General features: G+C 43.9%; 1 protein-coding gene across 2 annotated transcripts in view; it reads left to right on the top strand.

Moving 5' to 3' along the window:
* The window catches only part of PARD3B (par-3 family cell polarity regulator beta), a 680,328-nt gene that overhangs the window by 303,311 nt on the left and 353,047 nt on the right, over positions 1 to 23,970 (top strand). For both annotated transcript variants that reach the window (XM_048484334.1, XM_048484335.1), the window contains exons 13-15: positions 3,546 to 3,678; positions 12,316 to 12,412; positions 14,900 to 15,015. In XM_048484334.1, coding sequence (XP_048340291.1) covers positions 3,546 to 3,678; positions 12,316 to 12,412; positions 14,900 to 15,015 — 346 coding nt within the window. The remainder of the gene's footprint in view (positions 1 to 3,545; positions 3,679 to 12,315; positions 12,413 to 14,899; positions 15,016 to 23,970) is intronic.

Raw genomic sequence — 23,970 nt, 5'->3', positions numbered from 1 at the left:
ACCTTAACTGTAAGAACCCATCCCTTTGAATTGCACCCAGAAACAGACAACCAAGCCATTATTTTAGCACAGGGTTGACACAATCCCTGTACCCAGCCTCTGACAATATCTTCTGACCACATTTTGTCCTCACTGAAATTTCTGGATGGCTTTCAAGAGCATCCCCCCATAAAGCACATTACAGTACTCTAACCATGGCCAGGTCACACTTTTTGAGGAATGGCCATAGCTGACATAGCTGACAACCCAAACTTGCAGAAGAAGCTGCATACGACGTAAGAGGCCATAGATGTTATACATGGGATCTAGAAGCACCTCCAACCCATGAACCTGCTCCTTCAGGGGAACCTGCTATATCCTCCAGGAATTTCGACCTTGAGCAGCTTTATCACTGACCAAGAACATACAACGTAAGCTGCTTTGGGTGCCCCATGGGGATGGAAGTGGAACATTAGGAAGTAAATAAACCTTCTCAGTCTTGTCTGGACTACACTTCAGTTTATTTGCAGTTATCCATCCTGTTACTTTCTCCAGGACCTCCACAGACTCACCTGGTGAGGAAACACAGAATTGGTTGTCATGTACATATTGGTGGTACCTCTGATGCTCTCTCCTAGCAGTTTCATATAGATGGTGTGGTCCAGAATGATGACGTGTGAAGCTGCATTTGCCTGCAGGGAAGTGTTGTCTCTTTCTAGACCCATTCAACCAACCCAGTTCAGCATTATACTATCTGCCATAAATAGTAGGGGGTAGACTTGGCATTACATATGTACTTGCTTGAGCATGGATTCTCTCAAATATGCGCAAATACTTCAACATATGTACACACAGACAATTAAATCATCAAATTCTACAGTGATAACTCTAATAATTCACGGCTACTGGGTGGGCCATGCGATTGGGATCTACTTGTTCTCCAGGTAAATGAAATAATTTGCTCCAAGCAAATCTGCAAAAGTGAGACCAGATTGGCATGCTTTGGAAAATTAATTTTGAACGAAGACATGCTATGGATATTTATCGAAAGAGAGCATTTTGTCTTCACCCTGCCCGAGTACAATCAAAACTCTTCCTTTAAAAATAACTCTTCATAGTAAACTGTTTATTTTTACAATCCAACTGTCAGAACAAATGCAGAACAGTTATTATTTAGAGAAGAAAAACTTTGAAAAGCCAAATAGATTGAAACATGGGTTAAGGATTTGCCATTTACTTCCAAAGCTGCTCTGGTGTGCATTCATTACTGAGCATATGTAGCAGCCATGGAGAGAAGGGAACCAGCTGGATGTCAGAAAATTACCATTGGCACCGTTTTTCTTGTCTTTACAAGGCTACAAGCTGCCTTCACAGATGGAGTACTAATGGAAAGCCAGTTGTGGTCAGAAGAAACTCCATTCCACATTCTGCCCTTTGTTGTGTAATCTGTGGCTGTGCCGAATTTTCGGCTACATTTTATTCATGAGGCTCCAAATGCCAGTTTCAGGAGAATGGAAATATTTCCCCCAAACCACGCTAAGGTGGCATGAAGATTAATTTGCCCCGATCGTTTGGTGCTCTTGTCTCTTTCCGGCTCCTCTTGCTTCAGCACTATTTGTTCACTCGATGGTCCTTCTTTTTCCTCCTCGGAATCACCATGAATGGTCCCAGCTAATGAGAGTGAATGGGGCAGTGTGTCAGCATCCAGCTTTGGCTACATAATGATGTCACAGAAGGCCAGAAAGTGACATCAGAGTGAGAACAGGAGAACTGCCAAGCGAGCTTAAATATTGTTAGCAACACGGGGAACAGACACACGCGCGTGCGCGTGCGAAAACATTTGCAAGGATCTGTATGTAGGCATGGGTCGATCCTTATACAGTCCAGACCTTGCAAGAGTACAGCTTGAAATAGTTTAGAGAAGACAGTTACAGTGGTCAATAGCAAGTTATGTGGAAGCCATAACAGTCCAGACTAGCCTAATCTTGTCAGAGCTCAAAAGCTAAGCAGGGTCCGTACTTGGGCTGTCCGCTCTGGGTTGGGAAATACCTGGAGATTTGGGGGCCAAACCTAAGGAAGGTGGATTTTGGAAAGGGAACGAACCTCAACCGAGTACAATGTTGTAGAGCTCACTCTACGAAGTAGCCATTTTTTCCAGCAGAAGTCATTTTAGTCAGATGGAATTCAGTCGTAATGGCAGGAGATCTGCAGGGGCCAGCTGGAGGATGGCAATCATAGTCAGCACTTGGATGGGAGACCACCAAGGAAATCTGGGACTGCTCTGCATAGGCAGGGAATGGCAAACCACCTTTACTCCTCTCTTATTTTGAAAACTCCATAAGGTAGAGCTTTGAGGGGTTGAGCTTTGTCGGGTTGAGACTTTACAGCACACTTTTATTGCAGTAGTCAAGAGTATTTCCTGTTGCACCCCAGGAGTTCATATTAGCTGGAGGACCTATTTATTATTTTTCACACTTTTATCCTGCTCTTCCTCCAATGAACTCAGTTCAGTTTACATGGTTCTGCTGTCACAACCTCATTCTCACAACCATCTTGTGACATTATGCTGAGAGATGGTGAGTGGCTCATGGTCACCCATCTTGCATTTGAACCAGGGACTTCCAGATCATATTCCTGTAGACTGAACGCTATACCACTCATGTGTTCTGTTGTTTACATGAAAGTAATTACCTATGAGCAGCCCAATAGACCAGATGAGCCTCAGATGAGCTAGTGTGGTGTAGTGGTTAAGAGTAGACTCTAATCCAGAGAACTGGATTTGTTTCCCTGCTTCTATACATGCTGGGTGACCGTGGGCTAGTCACAGTGTTGGTTCCGGTTCCAGTTGGCGTGCCAAGCAGTCAATCTTTCTTGAGATCTCCCACCTTTTTAAGATAAGTTTTCAATTTCTCCCACCCTTTGTAGTTTGTATCTTTTACTATTTAGCATTTTCTTTTAACCTAAAATCTTCCATTGCAATTTTAAGACAGACTATAATAAAGAGCCCTCTAAGTTGATCTTTTTAAAGCAGTCTAAAATCTACAATATTTTCACAAGTTTGTCACAGTGTTTCAGAACTCCCTCAGCCCCACCTCCCTCCCTCACAAGGTGATTGTTGTAGGGAGAGGAAGGGAAAGGAGTTTATAAGCTGCTTGGAGACTACTTACAGCTAAGAAAGGTGGGGTACAAATCCAGACTGCTGTCCTTCATTTCCTCAGAACTTGGAAACTAAGCTAGATCAACCGTGGTTAGTACTTGGCTAGGAGATCACCCAGGAAGGCAACAGGCTGCCTGGAGGGGAAGGCAAACTCACTTCTGCTCATCTCTTGCTTTGAAAACCCCGTGCTCCTCCAGTGGCCACGCGCACAATTATTATTAGTGACGACTGATGACTATTTTAAGTGCCATTTGATTGTTTCACATTTGAGACTTCTTTCAATGCAACAAATTCCTTATAAGTAATGAACAAACAATGCCATGTAGCAGTGACTGATTTTTTAAAAAAATCTTTGGCACTACTGTTAACCATGTTTGATCTCACCTTGTGTGATTCTTTTTCCTCCTAGGAGCTTGCAGAGCCTGTGATGTTCTTTCCAAAACTGGAACCTGAGGGGAGTGTTAATTTTACAACCTGTCCTAGACGCAGCAATGCCGCCGTGCGGTGCTTTGTGCCGTGCTGCCCTCAGGAGAGGTTCAACGGTAAGTGTTGTGCATCAAAGTGCTTTTTTTAAAAAAAAAACCTCTAACTTTTTGAAGTTGTTTTGTTTTAAGAAATACGCCTCAACTTGGAAAGCAATTAATTAGAGTAAGTGCAGCGCTTCGTGAGGCATGAAGATTTCATGGCAGGTGGAAGAGCTGACTCAGAACTTGTGAATGAAATTTCTTGCACAAATTCCCACTTAAGTGACAGTTTCGGGCTTCCTATCTCATTGTGTACTGTTGGATATAAAACAATTTATGGGTGCAAAGTATCGATGAAGTGTTTGTTCTCGATAGGTCTTGATTAATCTGTTTCTAAAGCTACCAGAATCTAATAAGGTGAGCAGGCATTCTGTAATGTGCCCACAGTTATGTTCACACAAAGTCCCTTCCAGTGGGGAAGAGGAGTCTGGCATGCACTTTCTAAGTTGCAGAGTGCTATGGAATGCTGAAAACGTTAACCATTTTTCAAAGTGATATAGTAACTTGGAGGACTGCAAGTAACTTCATTAACAACAACAATAATGTAATGAAAGGCCAACAGCAACCAGCTAAAGAACTGGCAGCTGTGATATTGAACAAAATTAACTAACAATAATGACAACAATTCTTTTTTTTTCTGGGTCTGAGTTGTAGTAATGGGCCACGATGTTTGGGCACTCGGTCTCAAAAAGGTTCGCCATCACTGATGTTGGAGGAAGGGGAATTGCAGAGAAGACCCTCCTTTGTGTGAGCTTCCTCTGCTTGTACATTTCTTGGATCTATGGCCCCTTCCGCACACGCAAAATAATGCATTTTCAAACCACTTTCACAACTGTTTGCAAGTGGATTTTGCTATTCCGCACAGCTTTAAAGAGCACTGAAAGCAGTTTGAAAGTGCATTATTCTGCATGTGCGGAATGAGCCTATGCCATGGGATTCTTGTTAAGTGAGGCATGGCTTAAATCAGTGGTTCTCAACCTGGGGGTCGAACGACCCTTTCCCAGGGGGTCGCCCAAGACCATCGGAAAACGGTCTTTTTATATTTTATATATACCAATTTTATGGTTGGGGGTCACCACAACATGAGGAACTGTATTAAAGGGTCGTGGCATTAGGAAGGTTGAGAACCACTGGCTTAGATGGTTGGTGGTGGAAAATGTTGTTGAGTTGACTTATGATCCCAGAGGGTTTTCAAGGCAAGAGATGAACAGAGATGGCTTGCCATTGCCTATCTCTATCTACAAACCTTGAACTTCCTTGGTTGTCTCCTATCCAAGGACCAACCAGGACCAATCCTGCTTAGCTTCTGAGGACAGATAGAGATTGGGCAATCCTAGAGACCATCCATGTCAGGGCACATGAAGGCTACCACAGCAAATAGAAATACTGATTGGTGTCATCATTCCTAATGTTTGTTTCTGAAACTCAGCAGAAATACATAGAGCTTCTGTCAACTCACCTTAGGGTTTTTAAAAGAGATCCTTCTATTGTTGTTGCAAAGGGAAACATCAAAAGCCCAGGTGATAAAGGTGTTAACTGTCGATTTTTTTTTGCTTTGCCTATGGCTATGTGAAGAGAAGATTCTTTAAAAAGCCAATATTGAAATGCTTGCATTCAATCTGTTTTTATATGAATAATCTAATACTTGCCACCCAGAGGTCCTCAGTTTGTTCCTATGCCAAAGTGTTGTGCCGAGACAGCGTTTTTTTTAGTACAACCTCTTCAAAGAAGTCTTACTTCAGTGCCAGCAAGTTCACATTTCTGTTGCTGAAAGATTACTGGAATTTGCCTCATCAGAGGGTTTGTAACTTGGAAAAAAAATTACCAGCAACCAAGGGACTTCCTGTCATCTCTGTGGCTAAGTAGCAGAGGGTTCCCCCCCTAATGTGTACCCCAAGGAATGGCGTGACATAATGAAACTTAAAATAAGCACAAACATCTTTATTTAGAAATGTTTCTCAATGAAATAACTACGTTAGTTAATTGTTTTTCACTTGGGTGGAAAGTGCCATTTAGCTGTAAATTCCATGGGGGACTTACAAGGCTAGAGACAGAGGTGGTTTGCCATTGCTTGCTCTGCATAGAACCCTGGACTTCCTTGGTGGTCTCCCTTCTGGATACTAATCATTGGCGACCTTGATTTGCATCTAACATTGGGCTAGCGTGTACCATCCAGGAGAGGGCTGCGTTTCACTTAGCAAGCTCAAAATAAATATTAAAATAAATATTTATATGATGGTGTCTTCTTTCTTTGGCTCATTCCACACATGCAGAATAATGCACTTTCAAACTGCTTTCAATGCTCTTTGAAGCTGTGCGGAATGGCAAAATCCACTTGCAAACAGTTGTGAAAGTGGTTTGAAAACGCATTATTTTGCGTGTGCGGAAGGGGCCTCTGTGATTTGTTAAGTGGGTGATTCCTCTAACATGAAAACCGCAACCAACATGGCATCTGCCGGTCGGTTTTGTGGTGCCCCTTTGTTTCTTCCCCAAAGGAAGTAACTATTCCTGGTTTTTCTTCACTACAATAGAGCAGGAGGTGTTTCAGAAAAAAAACAGGATGCAGGGCGGAGTTTTTATGGAGTACCCATTCAGAAACAGCTGCTTTCATCACAGGAGGATTCTTGGGTTTATAACCTCCCAACATTTTGTGACTGGTCCCAATATCTCATGACTCCCTTTTTGTGATTGGCCTTTGCCCTTGTGGCAGCCATTTTGAAGTGGTTCCCACTATCTATTCCCATATTCCAGAAGTGTCTACGGACTTAATGAGATTGGAGTTCCCTGTGTTAAAGGAAGTATAGGGAAGCTTACAGATTTGCTAGGTGAAAACTGCTACCCGTTGTTATTAGGAAAGACCAATTTTGTTTTGTCCTTTTAATTTTCTATTACAGTTAACAAGCCAGAACCAAAATGATCTTTTAAAAAAAAACCCTCACACACATATTTTTAATATGGAAAGTCTGCTGATTATAATTTGTCTTTCTTTGATCAGTCAGCTGAAGTTAGGGTTGATTAGTGTATAATTTTCAAATTATTACAGGTTGCAGTCTTAGTTTTTTAGTACAGCCTTTTCTGGTTTTGGCTTCACCAAAAGCTTTTCCAGATATGGTTGATCCAGGGTTGTCCTGCTGTACCTGGCACAACTCAGGAGGGGATCAGGTTACAGCATTCAGCAGCTGTGGAGCTGGGGAAGACAGACGCAAGAAGGCTTTCTGAGAGTGAATGTTGTTGGGTGCTGAAAGGCAGAGCAAGCTGGTTCAGTTCAGAGTTCAGGTGGGAAAGCCAAAGGTCATAAAGCGTAGTCCTGGTAAGTCAGTCCAGGTGTCGAGAATTTCACAAATAGCAAGCAGCAAAAGGCACGAGCTGTTTGCAAAGTTGCTTCCACAAAGGTAGCTTTTCTACACTCACTTTTTCTGATGTTCCTCCTTTTGCTAGTCTTCATCTTGTTTTCTGTGCAGTGTCTCTGGGCATCCATCCTTGCGCTGCGTCTTTTAACCTGTAACTCCCTTCAGGAACGTATTTTAAGTTGCCTACCTGGTTCAGGTGAGCTGGGTGGGCTATTGATTCTGTGGTCTGCCACTGAAGCTGGACCAGGGGAGCAAAGTGCTTCTGTAGGCACTTCGAAACCCCTCTCCAGCCTTGTCTGCAGGTCAGCTTCCTTCTGCTGAGCTACATCTCCCTCCTGTTGAGGCTCTAATTGAACTAGGATTTCATCCAGTTGGGGCTTTGGTGAGGCTGGATCATCCTGGCAATACCCAGCCTCCAATGGTTCCCCGCTGGCTGAGCTCAAGCCCACAACGGATGTTCACATAAACAGGGACCCCATTTTTTCGTGCCATGTCACCCTGTTTACTTGAAAGAGAATTTTTTTTCCACATGTGCCATCAAGAAAAAGTGGGAAGCATCTGAAATTAACATGCAAGTTAAATTTATGTGTATGTAACACAAGGTGACCAGACCTCCCGCTTTTGGTGGGACAGTCCTGCTTTTGAGCAATTTGTCCCGCTGGGTTGCTTAATTCTCCCGATTTTTTGAAGGCTGCCGCACTGCCTTCTGGGGCGCTCCTATTTCCCGCCCTGTGACAGAGGAGAAGAGGGAGTTGTGTTCTGCCTGAGGGAGGGAGCAGTGGCAGCTCAGATCTGTCTCAGGAGGAAGAGCAGACAGACTGAAGGGTAGTGCTAGTGTGGCAAAGCAGCTTAGCTCTATCTCTGGGAGAGAAGAGAGATGCCCAGTGGTTAGGCCTATCTCTGGTACTGAGCAGACTTTGTATTGGTTAGTCTGACTCTTGGGAAAGGGCAAACTGGTGTGGTGGAATCCTGTGTACGAGAAAGGATCCAACCTAGTGGGTAGTCAAAAAAAGTCTGTTTGGGCCTGAAGGCATTAAAAGAACATCTAAACTACTCTCTGAAGCCACAACTAGTTTAAATTTATGTGCCTCTGCCAGGTTTCTCTTTGGTCTATTTAGAGACCCGTGCTGCTGACCTTTTCATTGACATCAACCTGTAAATAAATAGGCCTTCTTTATTATGTATATACTAATTCTCCCTCAGTGATCTCCATAATCTCCTTGTGCTCCCACAAAACGTGCTTCATGGCAGTGAACCCAAATCCTATATACCAACTAGGATACTTGGTAACTGAGGGGAAGGTTTATAGTTTAAGACATATTTAGATCCCCAAAAATCATATGTGGTTGTATAGAAAAGGCTTGCCACAGATTTTTAAAATAGGGATCATCTTGCTTTGGGGATCCTCTTCCTTTTATATAAATATATTCCCTCCCATTATTTGCTTGTATGTCTTCCCCCCATCCTACTTATAAAACATTTTGCAAGTGGTGATCTCCAGATAAATTTATGGCAGTAAAAATATGTCAAACTAGCTCATATAACCGACACCTAATAGGACATATTGAATAGTTCAGAACATGAAGTGTTCATATATATGATATTACTGGGGCAGAGGCCCACAGATACAGTCATCAGGTTAGCAGTGGCAACTAGAAATTCATTCCTGGCATTCAGAAAAGAAAGTTTCTGGTTTATTTCAACATAAGAGCAACAACTCTTTTAAATGCCACGAGTAACGTAGGGAAGGATAAGTTGTATCTTGGGTTGCAGTGCGGTATCATTGATAAGACTGGAACCATAGAGAGGGGGAACTGCGCTGCCGTAGAGAGGGGGAACTGCGCTGGGGGCACGTGTGTGCCCTGTGCCCCTGCCACCCCCCCTGCCCTGGAATGTCCCTGCCAAGCCCCTGCACCGGCACGCACCTGGGGCAAGATGCCCCCCATCCCCTGGGCGCTACGCCACTGATTGGAGCAAAGAGGTCTAACAGGAACATTGCACCAGGCCAGTGAGTACAAAAGGGACTTTCTTGGGTGTGGGTGGAAACTGATGTCAAGTCATAGCCAACTTAAGATGACCCCATAGGGTTTTCAAGACAAGAGACATTCAGGTGTGGCTTGCCATTACCTGTCTCCAGGTAGCAGCCCTGGACTTCCTTGATGGTCTCCCATCCAAATAGTAACCAGAGCTAAACCTGCTTAGCTTCCAAGACCTGACATCATTAGGCTAGTCTGGGCCATCCAGGTCATAGGGGATCTTGGGCAGATTTTGGATATTCTTCCAGCCATTTGAGAGCATCTTATTTATTACTGGCTACTCAAGCAGCAGGAGAGTGATATAGGTGGGTTTTTGCTATGGGATCAGTATTCCAGTAGTCCCCCCCAGGTTTATATCATGTAAGCATTTTCTCGCTCACAAATAATTGGTTCCCATGTATTTGAAGTATAGCTTGTTTCACCTCTGTGTAGCTAGAAGCAAGAAACTAAGCCCTCCTGGCTATTAGAAACATACTTTTACCACTTAGCTGAGTCATCATTAACCTTGTTGATACCTGTTTGAGTGTATCTGGAAGCAGTGTTCTTTAGGGAGCCTTAGTACATAGAAAGTCATGGTTAGAATTTAGAAAACTATGAAGACGTGGAAAAGAGGGAAGAAATATTTTGGCATTGACAGAAAACATTTGAATGACTGGATGTCACAAGTAGGTAAAAGGGTTGTCATGTAGGGAAACTAGTAATAGTTGAAATAAAGGACTGAATTTGAGCAATAGCTTTGATGATTTGGGGAAACTATCTGGACTTTAGGACTTGCTTAGCAAAACAGGAGGATTAATGTAGAACAGGGGTAGGGAACCTGCGGCTCTCCAGATGTTCAGGAACTACAATTCCCATCAGCCTCTGTCAGCATGGCCAATTGGCCATGCTGGTAGGGGCTGATGGGAATTGTAGTTCCTGAACATCTGGAGAGCCGCAGGTTCCCTACCGCTGATGTAGAAGAAACTGAACCAGTGTTCTTGAAATGAGAACTGAACTCAACAGCTACCATGATTGTATGATGTATTATATACGGAATGCTTACCTCAGGGCTCTTAGCTACGCATTGGGGCTGTAGTGTGTGACCTTCTTGCTTTTCTCTGTTTACACATGAGGAGGCATTCACTACCTGTCCTGCAGCTGCTTGCTGAAGTCTCAACAGGCCTCTGGTTTTCTTGGTTTTCTCATCTCCACCTATCAACTTCCTCTTGAAGGCACAGATCTCAACACTTCTGGTAGTTGCAAAAACTGTTGAATTGCTGTTGTATTGATATACCGATAATTGCAGTTATATCGATATTCTAACCCCTTTCCAAAAATGACCTCCCCCAAAGAAAGAGGCAAAACACTCTGCTGAAAAACGGGACCATGTTCTAAAACTGATATCTCTCCTCCCTGCCACACTCTTCCTGGTTTTTGAACATGATAAAGGAGAGCAATTTTGCAGTGATTTTCTGTTCATATCAATATAATAAAAAATAACAATTGACTTAATAACAAATCTGAAAAGTGGGGAGGGGAGAGGTGTGCCCGGGAGTGGGAGGGACTGGGTGGAGGGAAGATAGAGTGGAAAATTTCACATGCTCTGGCAGAGAAGAAAATTAAAGTTGCCCTTAAGGTGGTGTTGCTGGCACAGAAATCATGGAAATTGACAGCAGGGCTCAGGGAAATACATCCATACAAGAAATATTGCTGTGACAGACATTCACCCTTGCTGGCACAGCAAACACCCAATGCGTCATGGACCTCCATGTATGTTGTGGTCTTCAGGTTCTGTTTATATGGTTTGCAGGTTTGTTTGTTTGTTTGTTTGTTTATCAAATTTCTAAACCGCCCACCCCCGAAGGGCTCTGGGCGGTGTACACCAGGCCAGAAACAGTATTACATACAATAGGCCAAAACAACAATACACAGAATAAAATAAATTAAAGCAGGTTAAAACAATTTACAAAATTCATAAAACTACCAGCATCAATACAGTACAATACGATACAACAAGATTATAACAAGATTATAAAAGTGTGTGGCGCCCGAACCCAAGGCCGGGCGGGGGTAGCAGTGTAGATTAGATGTTATATTGGGCGTGCCGATGATGGAATGGCACGCAACACTGGGGCATCCTAGAGGGGGAATCTGCGGCCGGCCTCACCAAAAGTTTAGTTGGCCTATGTAGGCCATAAAACATAGTATTCAATTAACATAGCAGATACTGAAACCGAAGAACTGACTGCTCCAGAGGGTTAGTTAAGCAAAACCTTTCTTTGACTCTTGGTCTTTCAGGAGTGTGATATAAAGGAACTGTGCATGAGACTGCATTGTTTGTGCATCCTAGGAAAGCCATACTTCCTGCATTAAAAGCGGCTGCAAGTTAAGTTTCAGTTCCCGGCTGAGCAGCTAAACCTACCCCATGGTCTACATTGCTAAACTCGTTTGCCAGGCATTTTTCTCTTAATCAGAAATGGGATGGAAGAAAGAAAAAGTATCCGTGTGGGAGTGACTTAGCATCGGTGTCTGTGCTTGTGAAAATAATGTGGGCTTTGCTTTGAACATAGCTGGCAAGTTCAGATACTTGCCAGGACCCGTGGGGTTGGGCTTGCCCTATCACAGGGGTCTGCAACCTGCAGCTCTCCAGATGTTCATGGACTAAAATTCCCATCAGCCCCTGCCAGCATGGCCAACATTTTCTATTGATCCAATTGGCAGGGGCTGATGGGAATTGTAGTCCATGAACGTCTGGAGAGCCACAGGTTGAAGACCCCTGCCCTATCAGGTTGGGAGCAAGGAGAGATGGTATGGATGGCTTTTGGCGTGGCGACGTAGGAACATCTGTAGCTGCCCACTATTGGTGGAAAAGAAAACAGAAAGGGCCAGGGAAATAGCAGTACTGCTCATGATGCAACTGTGCAATTGCTGGCTGTTTAGTTCGTGTGTGTGTGTGTGTGTGTGTGTGTGTGTGTGTGTGTGTGTGTGTGTGAGAAACAGACTATTCATCGAACTTCACATAGAACTTTGACTCCTCTCCACCATAAGGAGAATTTCAATGTGTTTATCTTTAATTATGCATGTGTAAATGGGAAAATCAGGCCATTCGAAAATCCTAAGGGAAGTATTTTCTGCTTGGTGTAATTTTAACTCTAGTTTAGTTAGTTTGGAGATTCGTATAATTTGTTACCAGCTTCAAATGGTGTTCAGGCCTGCCAGTTGCGCCCTTGATCAGCACGCAGATGTCGCATGTTTTCTGTTGATCCAGTGTGTTATTTTGTTGATTTCAGAGCTTCATGCGTCTCAGCAGGGCGTGACTGAAGAAGAAATCCCGCCCCCTGTGCCCCCACATCCCAGTGATGAGCTGCTCGCGGATTATAATCACAGGTTTGAAGATATTTCTTATTCATGACTTGTGCTGCTGCTGATAGTAATGCCGCTTCTTTGTGATGTGCAAAAAAAAAAAAGCCCATGTAGCTTTATTTCTTTATCTGTCAAGCTGTACAAAAATACATTCTCTTTCCATAGTCATCCTCAAAATATTAGGCGGCCATTATCCCCATTTCAAAGACGGGAACTGAGGCATGGTGATTTCCCCGAAGCTGAACGTAGAAACTTGCCAAAGGCGAGGATCTAACTCATATATCAACAAGCAAATCTGGCTCTTGGTGCTGATAACTGACACTGATGTTTATTTTGAACATCAGGGTAATGTATGCTTCCTCGGGCATCGTATTACCAATTTGCCTACCTCTGGTTATGTGACACTTGCAATAAGAATTAAGGAGGAAGGAAGCGTTCACTCTCTGCCCTTCCATCCTGAAGCAATTTTCGCTTTCCTAACATAGCCTCAGTAAGGGAAAGGCTCAGCTCCAGCAACGCAACTCCTCCTCCTCCTCCTCCTCCTCCTCCTCCTCCTCTTTACAAATGTTTGGGCTAGGTAGGAAAATAGAACATGGAACAAGTGACTGAAAGTGAAGCCAAATATTTAGGGCTGCCAACTTTATGGTGGGAAATACCCGGAGATTTTGGATAGAATCATAGAGTTGAAAGAGACCCCAAGGGACATCAATTCCAACCCCCTGGAGATAGAGTCTGGACTGGATGGGGGGAGGAGAGGGGAGGGGAGGGGAGGTACCTCAGCAGTGTATAATACCATACAGTCCATCCTCCAGAACAGCCATTGTCTACAACAGAGGTGTCCAACTCTGGTGCTTCAGATGTTCATGGACTACAATTTCCATCAGCCCCTGCTGTAGTCAATGGCTGTTCTGGAGCCATGCCAGCAGGGGATGATGGGAATTGTAGTCCATGAACATCTGAAGCACCAGAGCTGAACACCCCTGGTCTATAGGAACACATCTTGGTTGCCTGGAGATTAATTATAACAGTGAGAGACCTGGAGTTTGGCAGCTGTGTAAGTATCAGAAGCGGTAGCTGCAAAGGGTCTAGAGAAGGAAGTTTGCTTATGTGGCATTTGGGATTGTAAGACTGAGGAACAGCAAAGAATCCAGGCAAGTGTAGTTGCTGGAGGAGGTGTGAGCAAGAGAAGCTTGGGTGAGACTTTGGTAGTCTGTCTAGGCCAGGCCCATGAGAACTGAAGGAGTAAGAAGTGCTTTACTGCACGTTCTTGTTCCAGCACAGAGACATGAGGAATACTCAGTTTTACCTTTGGTAGTACTGGAGGAGAGAAGTTCTGTGAGGCTTTGGGGCTCAAAGCAGCAGTTGGTATTCTCTGCAGCTCTTATGTTGCCATGCGAGTGTTCTGTGCTTGTCTCCCAAGTGTGATGTGCAGGACAATTCAAAACGCATTTACGCAGAATTTGGACCCTTTGAGTTCTCAGAGCCTTCATCCCATGCTCGTGTGTGTTGAAGAACACCCTTATCAAATGACACGTGTGTGTCTGCACACATACAGGAGTGTTGTCAAATCTCAGGCTTGCGTAACAGTTGTTCATGGCCATTTGTCTTTCTCATGGCATCTAGCTCTAGCTTCAAATACCTGTGAGGGACAGGTATTCTAGTGGACCTGCCTGTATGGCAGTTTATGTATGCAGGGGAAGGTAGTGCTGATGACTACTGGTCAGGATGGAGGAACAGTTGATGGATCAACTGTTGACAACAATTACATTCAATATACGAAGTTTGTACTCTTTCTCAAGGCGTATAGAGCTGCTCAGAATTGTAAACACATGCCTGATATTGTGAAGGTTGAAACTCATCTCCACAAAAGAAAGACAAATCATTTCAAGCATTTCATCCCAGTTTTCCTACTAGGTATGTTTCTTGGCTGGATATTTATGGACGTTAACTTTTGAATGGGTCTGAATCCTGTGTGGATTTCTAGGGTTGCAAGAAGGGGGCTGATTGTTGTTAGCCCCCAACCCACCGCCCACCAAGATGTCTGATCCCTACAATTTTACTTCCTCCCTGTGGGCAGCATGTTGGGGGGTGATTTGGGTTCCCACAGAAGTGGGAATTGGCAGAAATCTCTGTGGGATCCAACCCATTATGTGGCACCTTTAGTTGCTTTTAAAACCAACAATAATATGAATGTATTAGTCAGCACCACTTCTGTGAATTTTTAAATATCATAGGGAATACACTTTGGTAAACTAGTCTGTTTTATTCATTATCAGAATGTTCACAAAGTGGACAGATAGATGAAAAACAACACTTCTAGCTCTTGGTTATATTGTCCCTATTATATAGTTTAAGTGAAATCAGATTTAATAAAGGTGATAAGCAATAAAAGAAACTTGGATGGCTTAAAGCAACTAGGGAATTGAAGGGTGGATTCGTTTTCACAGGATTTAATTCATCTGTTTTTGAGCTGGTGCCTAATTTTTTTTTTTGCGTGTTTTCTTTCCGCAGCTCAGTAGCAGATTCAGCTGCATATTTACCAGATCAGCACATCAACTTCAGACCGTTGACACTGGCCAAGCAGACGGAATCAATTAATCTGAAAGCCTCCAAGAGCATGGATCTGGGTGAGAACGGGCAGCAAAACAAGGATAGCTCTTTTTTAAGGCTTGCTGTGTATTTCCTTATATATGTGTGCGTGTGTGTGCGTTCGTTCGTTCGTGCGTGCGTGCATGCGTATATATAGAGAGACACCCATACATACATACACACATATACATATATATATGTGTGTGTGTGTATTAGTACACACACGTATGAATAAAAACCATGCAGAGGAAACATCATGGCAGGTACAATGATGGTTCTCCTTGGATTTGTTGTAGAATTTATTGGGGCCGTACTAGACGGCACTCAGGAGATGAGTGAACGGTTTCCCAGTTTTTTAAAAAAAAATCTGAAAAGCAGCTGGTGGACATGCTACTTTCAACAGAGGGACAGCGGAGCTTGTTCAGTGTCATAATTTATGATATACGTGTCATAATTTATGATGTCATAATTTATGATATATACCTTCACATCTCCTTGTGCTTCCTTCCACCTGGTAACGCAAGGTAATTTGAAACACATGTCATGGAGTTAAGCTTTGAGTTTCCCCACTTGAACCACAAACAGCAGCTGACGAAGCAGGCAAGGAATCTCTTGGTGTGATATTAACATGACTGGGAACAGAGGAGGAGTTGATGAAGGTGGATAGAGATTGGTAAGTAGCCACAACAATAGAGTGTTGTGGGGTTTCCAGGCTGTATGGCCAGATCCAGTACCTTCCCATCGGCCATTACAAAGGGTCGTTACTTATCCATCCCTCTCCAGGATCGGGTTTGTCCACACTGTAAAAATCAAGTGGAGACTCTTGCTCACATTATTCTTGACTGTCCGAGATATGTGGGCATCAGGAATTTCTCTCCCAGGCTGGCCCTAGACAAATCTGAAAGTGACTCTGACTGTTCTGTTGTGGAGCTTCTGTTAAACAACACAGATGTCATGTTCTTGGAAAAAGTAGCAACATTTCTTTTACAAGTGACAGAACTTTCTAAGTAATGTATACGGCTATATACAGTCTTCCTGTCTGCATTTTGAATGGACTCTTGATTTGTATTTCAAAAATGTCTGGCAACGCTCTAGAACCTATTTTTAAATGCCAAATAAAGGTTGTTGGTGTTGTTGTTAAGGTGGATAGGGTTTGCCGCCCCGTGTGTTGAATGGCCAGCTCCAGTTTAATTTAGTAAGTGGAAAGAAGGATTTGAAAAGTCTCTCTTGGCAGTACCTCTCTCTGTCTCTTTAGTACAAGAGTTGTTTTGACACTTACCATGCACATCCGGAGATTGAAAACGAGACAAAGGTGCAGGAAGAAAATCGCCCTGTATTAGTCATGCAAATCTTAAACTTGGAGCTGTTGCCTGTTTCATCGAAGGTCTACAAATTGTGACTTCTTTGCCATTGCCATTGCTGCCAAGCAGATGATCTTCTTCGCCCCTTTTCTCTGTTCTCAGCAGTACCTGCATCAGGAATCCCCAACCTTTTGTGTGAGCGTGTGGGCCCAGTTGGAATGGTGGACACGGAATGGTGGACACGGTCACAAAATGGCTGCCCAAAAATGGCTGCTGCAGAAGGCAGAATCAGCCAGAAAATGATTGCCATGGTTTAACTTCAGTGACCCAGTGCAGATCCTTGTGCTCTGGAGGCAGCTGGTGTCAAAACAGCATTTTTAAAAAATTTGCATGGCCAATCAAATCTCCAATAGTCAATCAGAAGCCCTACCTGGCCACGCCCACTTCCTAAAAACTCCTGGCAGGCACCCAAAAAGGTGTCAGCAAGTACCATGGTCCTCACTGGCACCATGTTGGGGCCCCTTGACCTAGAGATCATGAAGAAGCCAAAGGTTTTTTAGTCAATACCCTAATCACCGCAGCCAAGAAAACGTGCTCCCCCCTGTGTTTTTCTCTCCCATTTGAACGGGGCCACTTGGCACAATACCTGTATTGCTTAATAAACCCTGTTCAAAGGAGAGCCATAATGCTCGCCAGGTTTAATGTTATGCCTTCTGCCTTGTTACATGGCAGATTTAATAAGCAAGAAAAAGCTAAAAGATTGTGCCCATGTAACGATGGCTCAGTTGAATCTCTGGCCCACCAATTACTACACTGTCTCAGATTCAAGGAAATCAGATTCAAGTATGTGAGTCTTACTCCTTTACATTTACCCCATCTCCCCGATTTAATTAGATTACACTACTTGTTGGACAACCCTGATCCTTCTCTCTGTATGATAGTGGCAGATTTTCTCCTGGAAATTACTAAATGCCAGTAGATTTCCTTCGACCTGTATTGTATATGCTTTTTAATCTGTTTTTTATTACTGTTGTACTGTTGTCTATGCCAATAAAGGCTTGCTTCTAATATGCAACATGATGTGGTTAGCCCATCTAAAGCTGGAGGCGGTGGGATGTGTCTCCAGTGTGACATTGCCTTGCCATCTCCAAGAGGGCTTTCTGGTGGCGCAGAGAACTCGGAAAAGGCCTGAAACACCCCCACCACCGAAAAGCCCCACAGGGCCGAACGCAAAGGGTGGTGTAAGTCCGAGGTCGGGGCACCATGCTCCTGGCCCTCAACCCCGGGAGGGAGCCTACTGACATCAGCTCTGCCTCCCCCACCCCCATGCTGGTATCCAGCACAGCCCTGAGAAGAAGAGAAGAGTTTGGATTTATATCCACCTTCCTCTCCTGTAAGGGACTCAAGCTCCTTTTCCCTCCTCTCCCCACAACAGACACCTTGTGTGGTAGGTGGGGCTGAGAGAGTTCTGAGAACTGTGACTGGCCCAAGGCTACCCAGCAGGAATGTAGGAGTGCAGAAGCACATCTGGTTCACCAGATAAGCCTCTGCCACTCAGGTGGAGGAGTGGGGAAATCAAACCCGGTTCTCCAGATTAGAATCCACCTGCTCTTATCCACTACACCATGCTGGTTCACTGGGTTCTGCAGTGACAGGATTGGGGGATAGGTGGCAGCTGGTATGTCTGCCTCTGCCACTGGGGTAAGCGCCCTGGGGAAGGGAAATGTGCCAGCGTGAAGCTGCCCTGCTCCCTAGAGCCCTTTTGGCCACCCCTCCCCCACTCTGGATAGGGTTGTTAGTCAATGAACATAGGAAAAAGATCTATGATAAAACACTGGAGGCAAAAAATGGCGAAGTATTTGAACGCATAAAGCTGCGTTATGCTGATCCAGTGGGCCACTGGTCTTTCAAGGTCAGCAGTGTGCACTCAGATTGGGAGGAGCTCTCCAGGGTCCTGAAATCGAGGTCTTCTGCATCACCTCCAGCCTGAGCTTTTGAACAGGAGATGCTTGAGGTAGAACCTGGGTGCTCTACCGCTGAGCCATTCGCCCTTCCAGAACTGAAAACAGATGCATAACGTGTGTCCAACTATGTCTTAATATCATTTTAAGCAGATAGAAAAGTCAACATATAATAGTTCAGATTCCCTTAAATATGTCAACATTTGGTTTCCTTGGGAAATAGTTCATCACCAACAGTAAGAAGTGACAAATATGTGAACCTCGCAGCTGACTTTTACAGAGGTGTGATCGGTGGCCACATTGTGCGTAGGTAGCTGTCAGAGGTGTGTGGAATGTATGAAAGCAACTTTCAAAATTGTTTCCACCCAATAAGCACAGTATATGACTTTACCTGAAATTGCTTTCTGTGGAGAAATGTAGCAGATCTCTTGCGCACAGTTATTCCAGCTTTGCTGGTGGATATTTCAGCTTCATCTTGTATTTGTGTGTAGGCAGAAAAATTGGATTTTAGATCTCCTCAAGTTCTGACTGTGTTCAAAAACTATGCTTTTTCCATGTGTCCATAGCGTCGTGTGGTGGTGGTGATGGAAAGGGCCGTTAAGTCAAATTTGACTTATGCCAACTCTGTAGGGTTTTCAAAGCAAGAGATGTTCAGAGGTGGTTGGCCATTGCCTGCCTCCGTGTGGGCTGAGAGAGTTCTGAGAACTGTGACTGGCCGAAGGTCGCCCAGCAGGCTTTATGGGGAGGAGCAGGGAAACAAACCTGGTTCTCCAGAATAGAGTCTGCCACTCTTAGCCACTGCAAGATGCTGACTCTCCAAGATTTATAATCCCTATATTTTCAGGCTGGACCACAGTTACACCACCGGTAGATGTGTAAGGCTACAGAACGCTTCCTGAAGGTACAGAGCCAAACAGCTATGTTTTGTAGGAGGGAGTCAGAAAAAAACATGGCGATTGTGCCAAGACTTGATGGTGCTGCTAGTCTGATCTCATCAGAGCTTGGAAACTAATTAGGGTTGGCTGTGGTTAACCTTTAGGTGGGAGACCACCAAGGAATACCAGGGTGGTTATGCAGAGGAAGGCAGTGTCAAACTACTTCTGCTCATCTCTTGCCTTTAAAACCCCATGGTCCTGGGCTTGCCGTGAGCTGGTTGCAGCTTGACAGTACACAATTATTAATAAATACCAGTTGTTGATTGATTGATTGATTGATTGATTGATTGATTGATTCATTCATTCATTCATTCATTCATTCATTCATTCATTCATTCATTCATTCATTCATTCGATTTATACCCCGCTCTTGTAGTAGTAGTAGTAGCTGTAGATGTTGATGGTATAGTAGTACTTTAATTGTACTTCAGCATTCATAACTCCCTAACTCTTCCCCTCATTTTCATATCACTTGTTAGCCTTGAAGTCACTTCAGATATTGTATGGAAGAGGGTTTCTGATTAGTATGGAAGAGGGTTTCTGATTAGAGCCATTGTGGTGTTGTGGTTAAGAGTGGTGGTCATTGATCTGGAGAACCAGGTTTGATTCTCCTCTCCTCTACGAGAGCAGCAGACACTTACCTGGTGAACTGGATTTGTTTCCCTGCTCCCTCACATGAAGCCTGCTGGGTGACTTTGGGCTAGTCCCGGTTCTCTCAGCCCTCTCTCGGCCCCACCTACCTCACAAGGTATCTGTTGTGGAGAGAGGAAGGGAAGGAGTTTGTAAGCCGCTTTGAGACTCCTTACGGTTGACAAAAGTGGAACAGAAATCCAAACTTCTTTTTCTGTCCGCAGCAAACATGAGTAAGATGCTAGACTTTGTCTGGCAACATAGCCCCAGCATTCATCTTTACAACTTATATTTAGTCATAGGTCCCTGTCCCAAATGTGGTTGTTGCAGAGATTGAATGAATAACTTTTACCAGAATGCATTCAAATCTCTTTTTTTTGTAACATAGGAGAGGTTGATCCCAGGATGAAAATCCTTATACATAATTGCCTAAGAGGGATGGAATGTCCGACAAACCCCCAGCCAATGGGTGTGCAGGACTCACAACATTCCATCCCGTTCCCCATCCACCTTCCCCCAACCCAGGAGCCTCCCCTGCCCCAAACAATATGCTCTCCTGGAGGAAAGGAGGTCCCCCTCCCTCCTTGAGCCTATTTCATTCTAATCTAAAAGGGGCTTTAGTGCTGGTAACTTTATAATGCGGCTGCTGTATTAAAACACCCTACGTGACAGCTCTTCCCGCATGTTGCTCCTGGCTGTGCTATATAGCAAGCCTTACTAAACTTCGCACTCGGGTGAAAATAATTCAACTTTCTCCACAGCCGCCATCCTTCTTGGGAGGTTGGAAGCAAAAGCTGGAAGTTGCTCTTGGGACTCCTTTCTTAATAGTGTTCTGTATTGGGCCATATCAGCTGATGCTCACCCTTGCTTCCACGTTGCCCCAGTTTTTCTTCTGGTAATTGAGGGCTTAACACAACTGTGAACTGGGAATAGGCAGACTGGATGCGTTGGAGAGCAAGCTTGGAGGGATTATCGTGGGAAAGCTTTAAACCTTCTTCTAGCTACTCAGCCTTCAACGGATCCTACCTAGGAGTGTCAGTTAGGGTTTTTCCCCCCCATAAACTGTGAGATATTAAAATTTTATTTTTAGAGACATGATCACTGAGGATCTTCAGGATTCTAGGTTCTGTCCCGGTTTCTGAATTCTGTGCTTGCCCGGCCGACATGGATTTAGCGCAGCCTGGTTTTTTATCGTCAAAGGTCTAAGCGTAAACACGGCAGAACAAAATGATGGACAACCCAGAACAGTCAGCATCTCTGCAAATCTGGGACATTCTGATTTTTAAAAAATATTCACCAAGTGTGTGCACAAGATATAATTTTTTTTGCCAGCTTTCTGCTGAATTTATGTATGCAAATATTTATCTTGCAAAAGGGAATTCTTAACCCAGAAGCTTTAAAAGAGCAGACTTCTGAGGATTTGAAGGGCGGGGGATCAAAAGTTATATATGGGTAAACATATTTTCCTGCATGACAAAATTAACTGCCCCCCTAAATCTTTTGAAGATGTTTGACAGTTTAAACCCAGTTTAAATGTTCAGGCAGGTGTTGATCATATTTTACTACAAGTAACTGGTGGTGTAAACGTATCACACATGAAATAACACAGGAAGCATTTGGAAATATTAATACCAATCACTGAGTATTTTTTTGTAGAACATGCATATGCAAAATGAACTTTCATTATTATTGTGATTGTTAATTATTAATCCATTGAATACTTGTTTACCAGACTGTGAATAATCCCACCCTGCTTGTACCAAGTCAGTATCCTTCAGTCATTTTCATATAGCTGTAAAATATGGCTGAATCCATGCAATGGAGAGTAATTATAAACCTCCTTGAACAATAAATATCGATTCCTGAATGCATTAACAAACCTGTATAATAAGATCAGGACTCAGATGTTCCTGATGATTTGTGAAGGTAGTGTGACATGGGTTCAAAGTTGGCTGGTCTTCAGCTGATTATCTATGAAATCCTGCTTTGGTAAACTCCTGTGAGACCAAACAGAATGAAGAATGAAAGGTCTAGTGGAGACCCAAGAAAACACTGAATAACCCTAACCAGATAAGTTACGTTAGCTTTTATGTTTCCAGCAAAATAGAAGAAGAAGAAGAGGAGGAGGAGGAGGAGGAGGAGGAGGAGGAGGAGGAGGAGGAGTTTGGATTTATATCCCCCCTTTCTCTCCTGCAGGAGACTCAAAGGGGCTTACAATCTCCTTGCCCTTCCCCGCTCACAACAAACACCCTGTGAGGCAGGTGGGGCTGAGAGAGCTCCGAGAAGCTGTGACTAGCCCAAGGTCACCCAGCTGGCATGTGTGGGAGTGTACAGGCTAATCTGAATTCCCCAGATAAGCCTTCACAGCTCAGGCGGCAGAGCTGGGAATCAAACCCGGTTCCTCCAGATTAGATACACGAGCTCTTAACTTCCTTCGCCGCTGCTGCTCCTAAAACAACAACATGTAGCCTTACCCAGATCTTGGAAGCAAAACAGGATTAACTCTGTTTAGCATTTGGATGGAAAATTACTGAGGAAGCCCAGGGTTGCTACTCAGAGGCAGGCAATGCAAAACCAGTTCTCTTGCTTTGAAAACCGTATGGGGTCACCATAAGCCGTTATTACTTTATAGTGCTTTGCGGTGCCATCACTACCATCACGTAGTTTCAACTGGAATTTGGTGCCTTGTGATATCTGACAATAGAACAACAACAAAAAGTGGAATTAAAATCCCCAGAATGATAGTAACAGCGCCTGTAGCTTTAAGGGAAGAATGCCCTCTGAGCTCTCGTTCTCCATTTTGGAGAGTGGTAAGCAGCCACAACAATAGAGCGTTGTGGGGTTTCCAGGCTGTATGGCCACGACAATATTGCTGAGCCTTCCAAACCTTGTTTTCTGTAAAGCAAACCTATGGCAGGGGGACCAGGAGTAAACTTGGACAAAACACCCTTGAAAGGGTATCATCACAACCTTGTCAATTCCCTGATGAAGGATCTATTGCCAAGGATAGGCTTGATAGTTACCACTGGAGAGACCTTACCCATCCTACTTGGCCTGCTGTTATATATTTATCGTCTGTTTCATACTATACGCTGCGTTTGGTGGCTCAGACATGAATCAAAGAACATGAAAGGCACTGCAGACTATTTCAGCCAGAAAAATCAGCAATAGCAGAACACATGATAAACCAGCCTGGACACAGAATATTATTTGAAAACACAGAAATTCTGGACCACTCTGATAACCACTACGTCAGACTACACAGAGAAGCCATTGAAATCCACAAGCACATGGACAATTTCAACAGAAAAGAAGAAACCATGAAAATGAACAGAACTTGGCTGCCAGTGTTGAAAAACACTAGAATCAAGACAGTGACTAATCAGCTCCACACAAACACAGGATGACTATAGACAATAGAGAATCAAAGGGAACAAAGGCCAGGCTACTTTATTCAGATGCCCTCACCTATTGACCTTGCTATCTTCATTGTTATTCACATGCTACATACCTCATTGTTACTCACATGCCAGGCTACTTCTATTCAGATGCCCTCACTTATTGACCCTTCTATCTTCATTGTTACTCACAGGTATATATACTCCACTTGGTTTCCTTTCCTACTATCAGATCCTCTGAAGGTGCCAGCCACAGATGCAGGCAAAACATCAGTAGAGAATGCTGCTAGAACACGGCCATACAGCCCGGAAACCACACAGCACCCCAGTGATTCCGGCCGTGAAAGCCTTCGACAATACAATTGTAACTTCTTCATGACATCACAGCTAGCTCAGCCAATCAGTGTCAAAGGCTGTACTGCCACATAGTCCTGTAGAAGTACCAGAATAGAATAGTGGCTGTCCTAGCTAAAGCTCCTTCATCGTCTGTTAGATAAAATAAAAGCTAAAACATTCTTTGAAAGAATTCTTCCTCAAAGCGACTTCTGATCATTCTCCACTTTGGAGCCTTTTAGTCAAATAGATTTATTTCTGAACAGGAGTCATTCTCTCAATGGAAGAACAGGTGGTTTGAGTTGCCATTAAAACATCTTTCATGTTGCTTTCATCCACACCCAGGGAGTAGCTCGCGTCTGCTGATCTGGAATGCTTGTATCATTTTCTTCTTAACGGGAGAAATTTCTGAAGGAGTGTAGAATTAGATGTAAT

The sequence above is a fragment of the Sphaerodactylus townsendi genome, linkage group LG02 (genome assembly GCF_021028975.2).
Source record: "Sphaerodactylus townsendi isolate TG3544 linkage group LG02, MPM_Stown_v2.3, whole genome shotgun sequence".
Classification (NCBI taxonomy): domain Eukaryota; kingdom Metazoa; phylum Chordata; class Lepidosauria; order Squamata; family Sphaerodactylidae; genus Sphaerodactylus; species Sphaerodactylus townsendi.
Note: the sequence above shows the minus strand (reverse complement) of the source record. Positions and strands in the feature narration are given on the sequence as shown.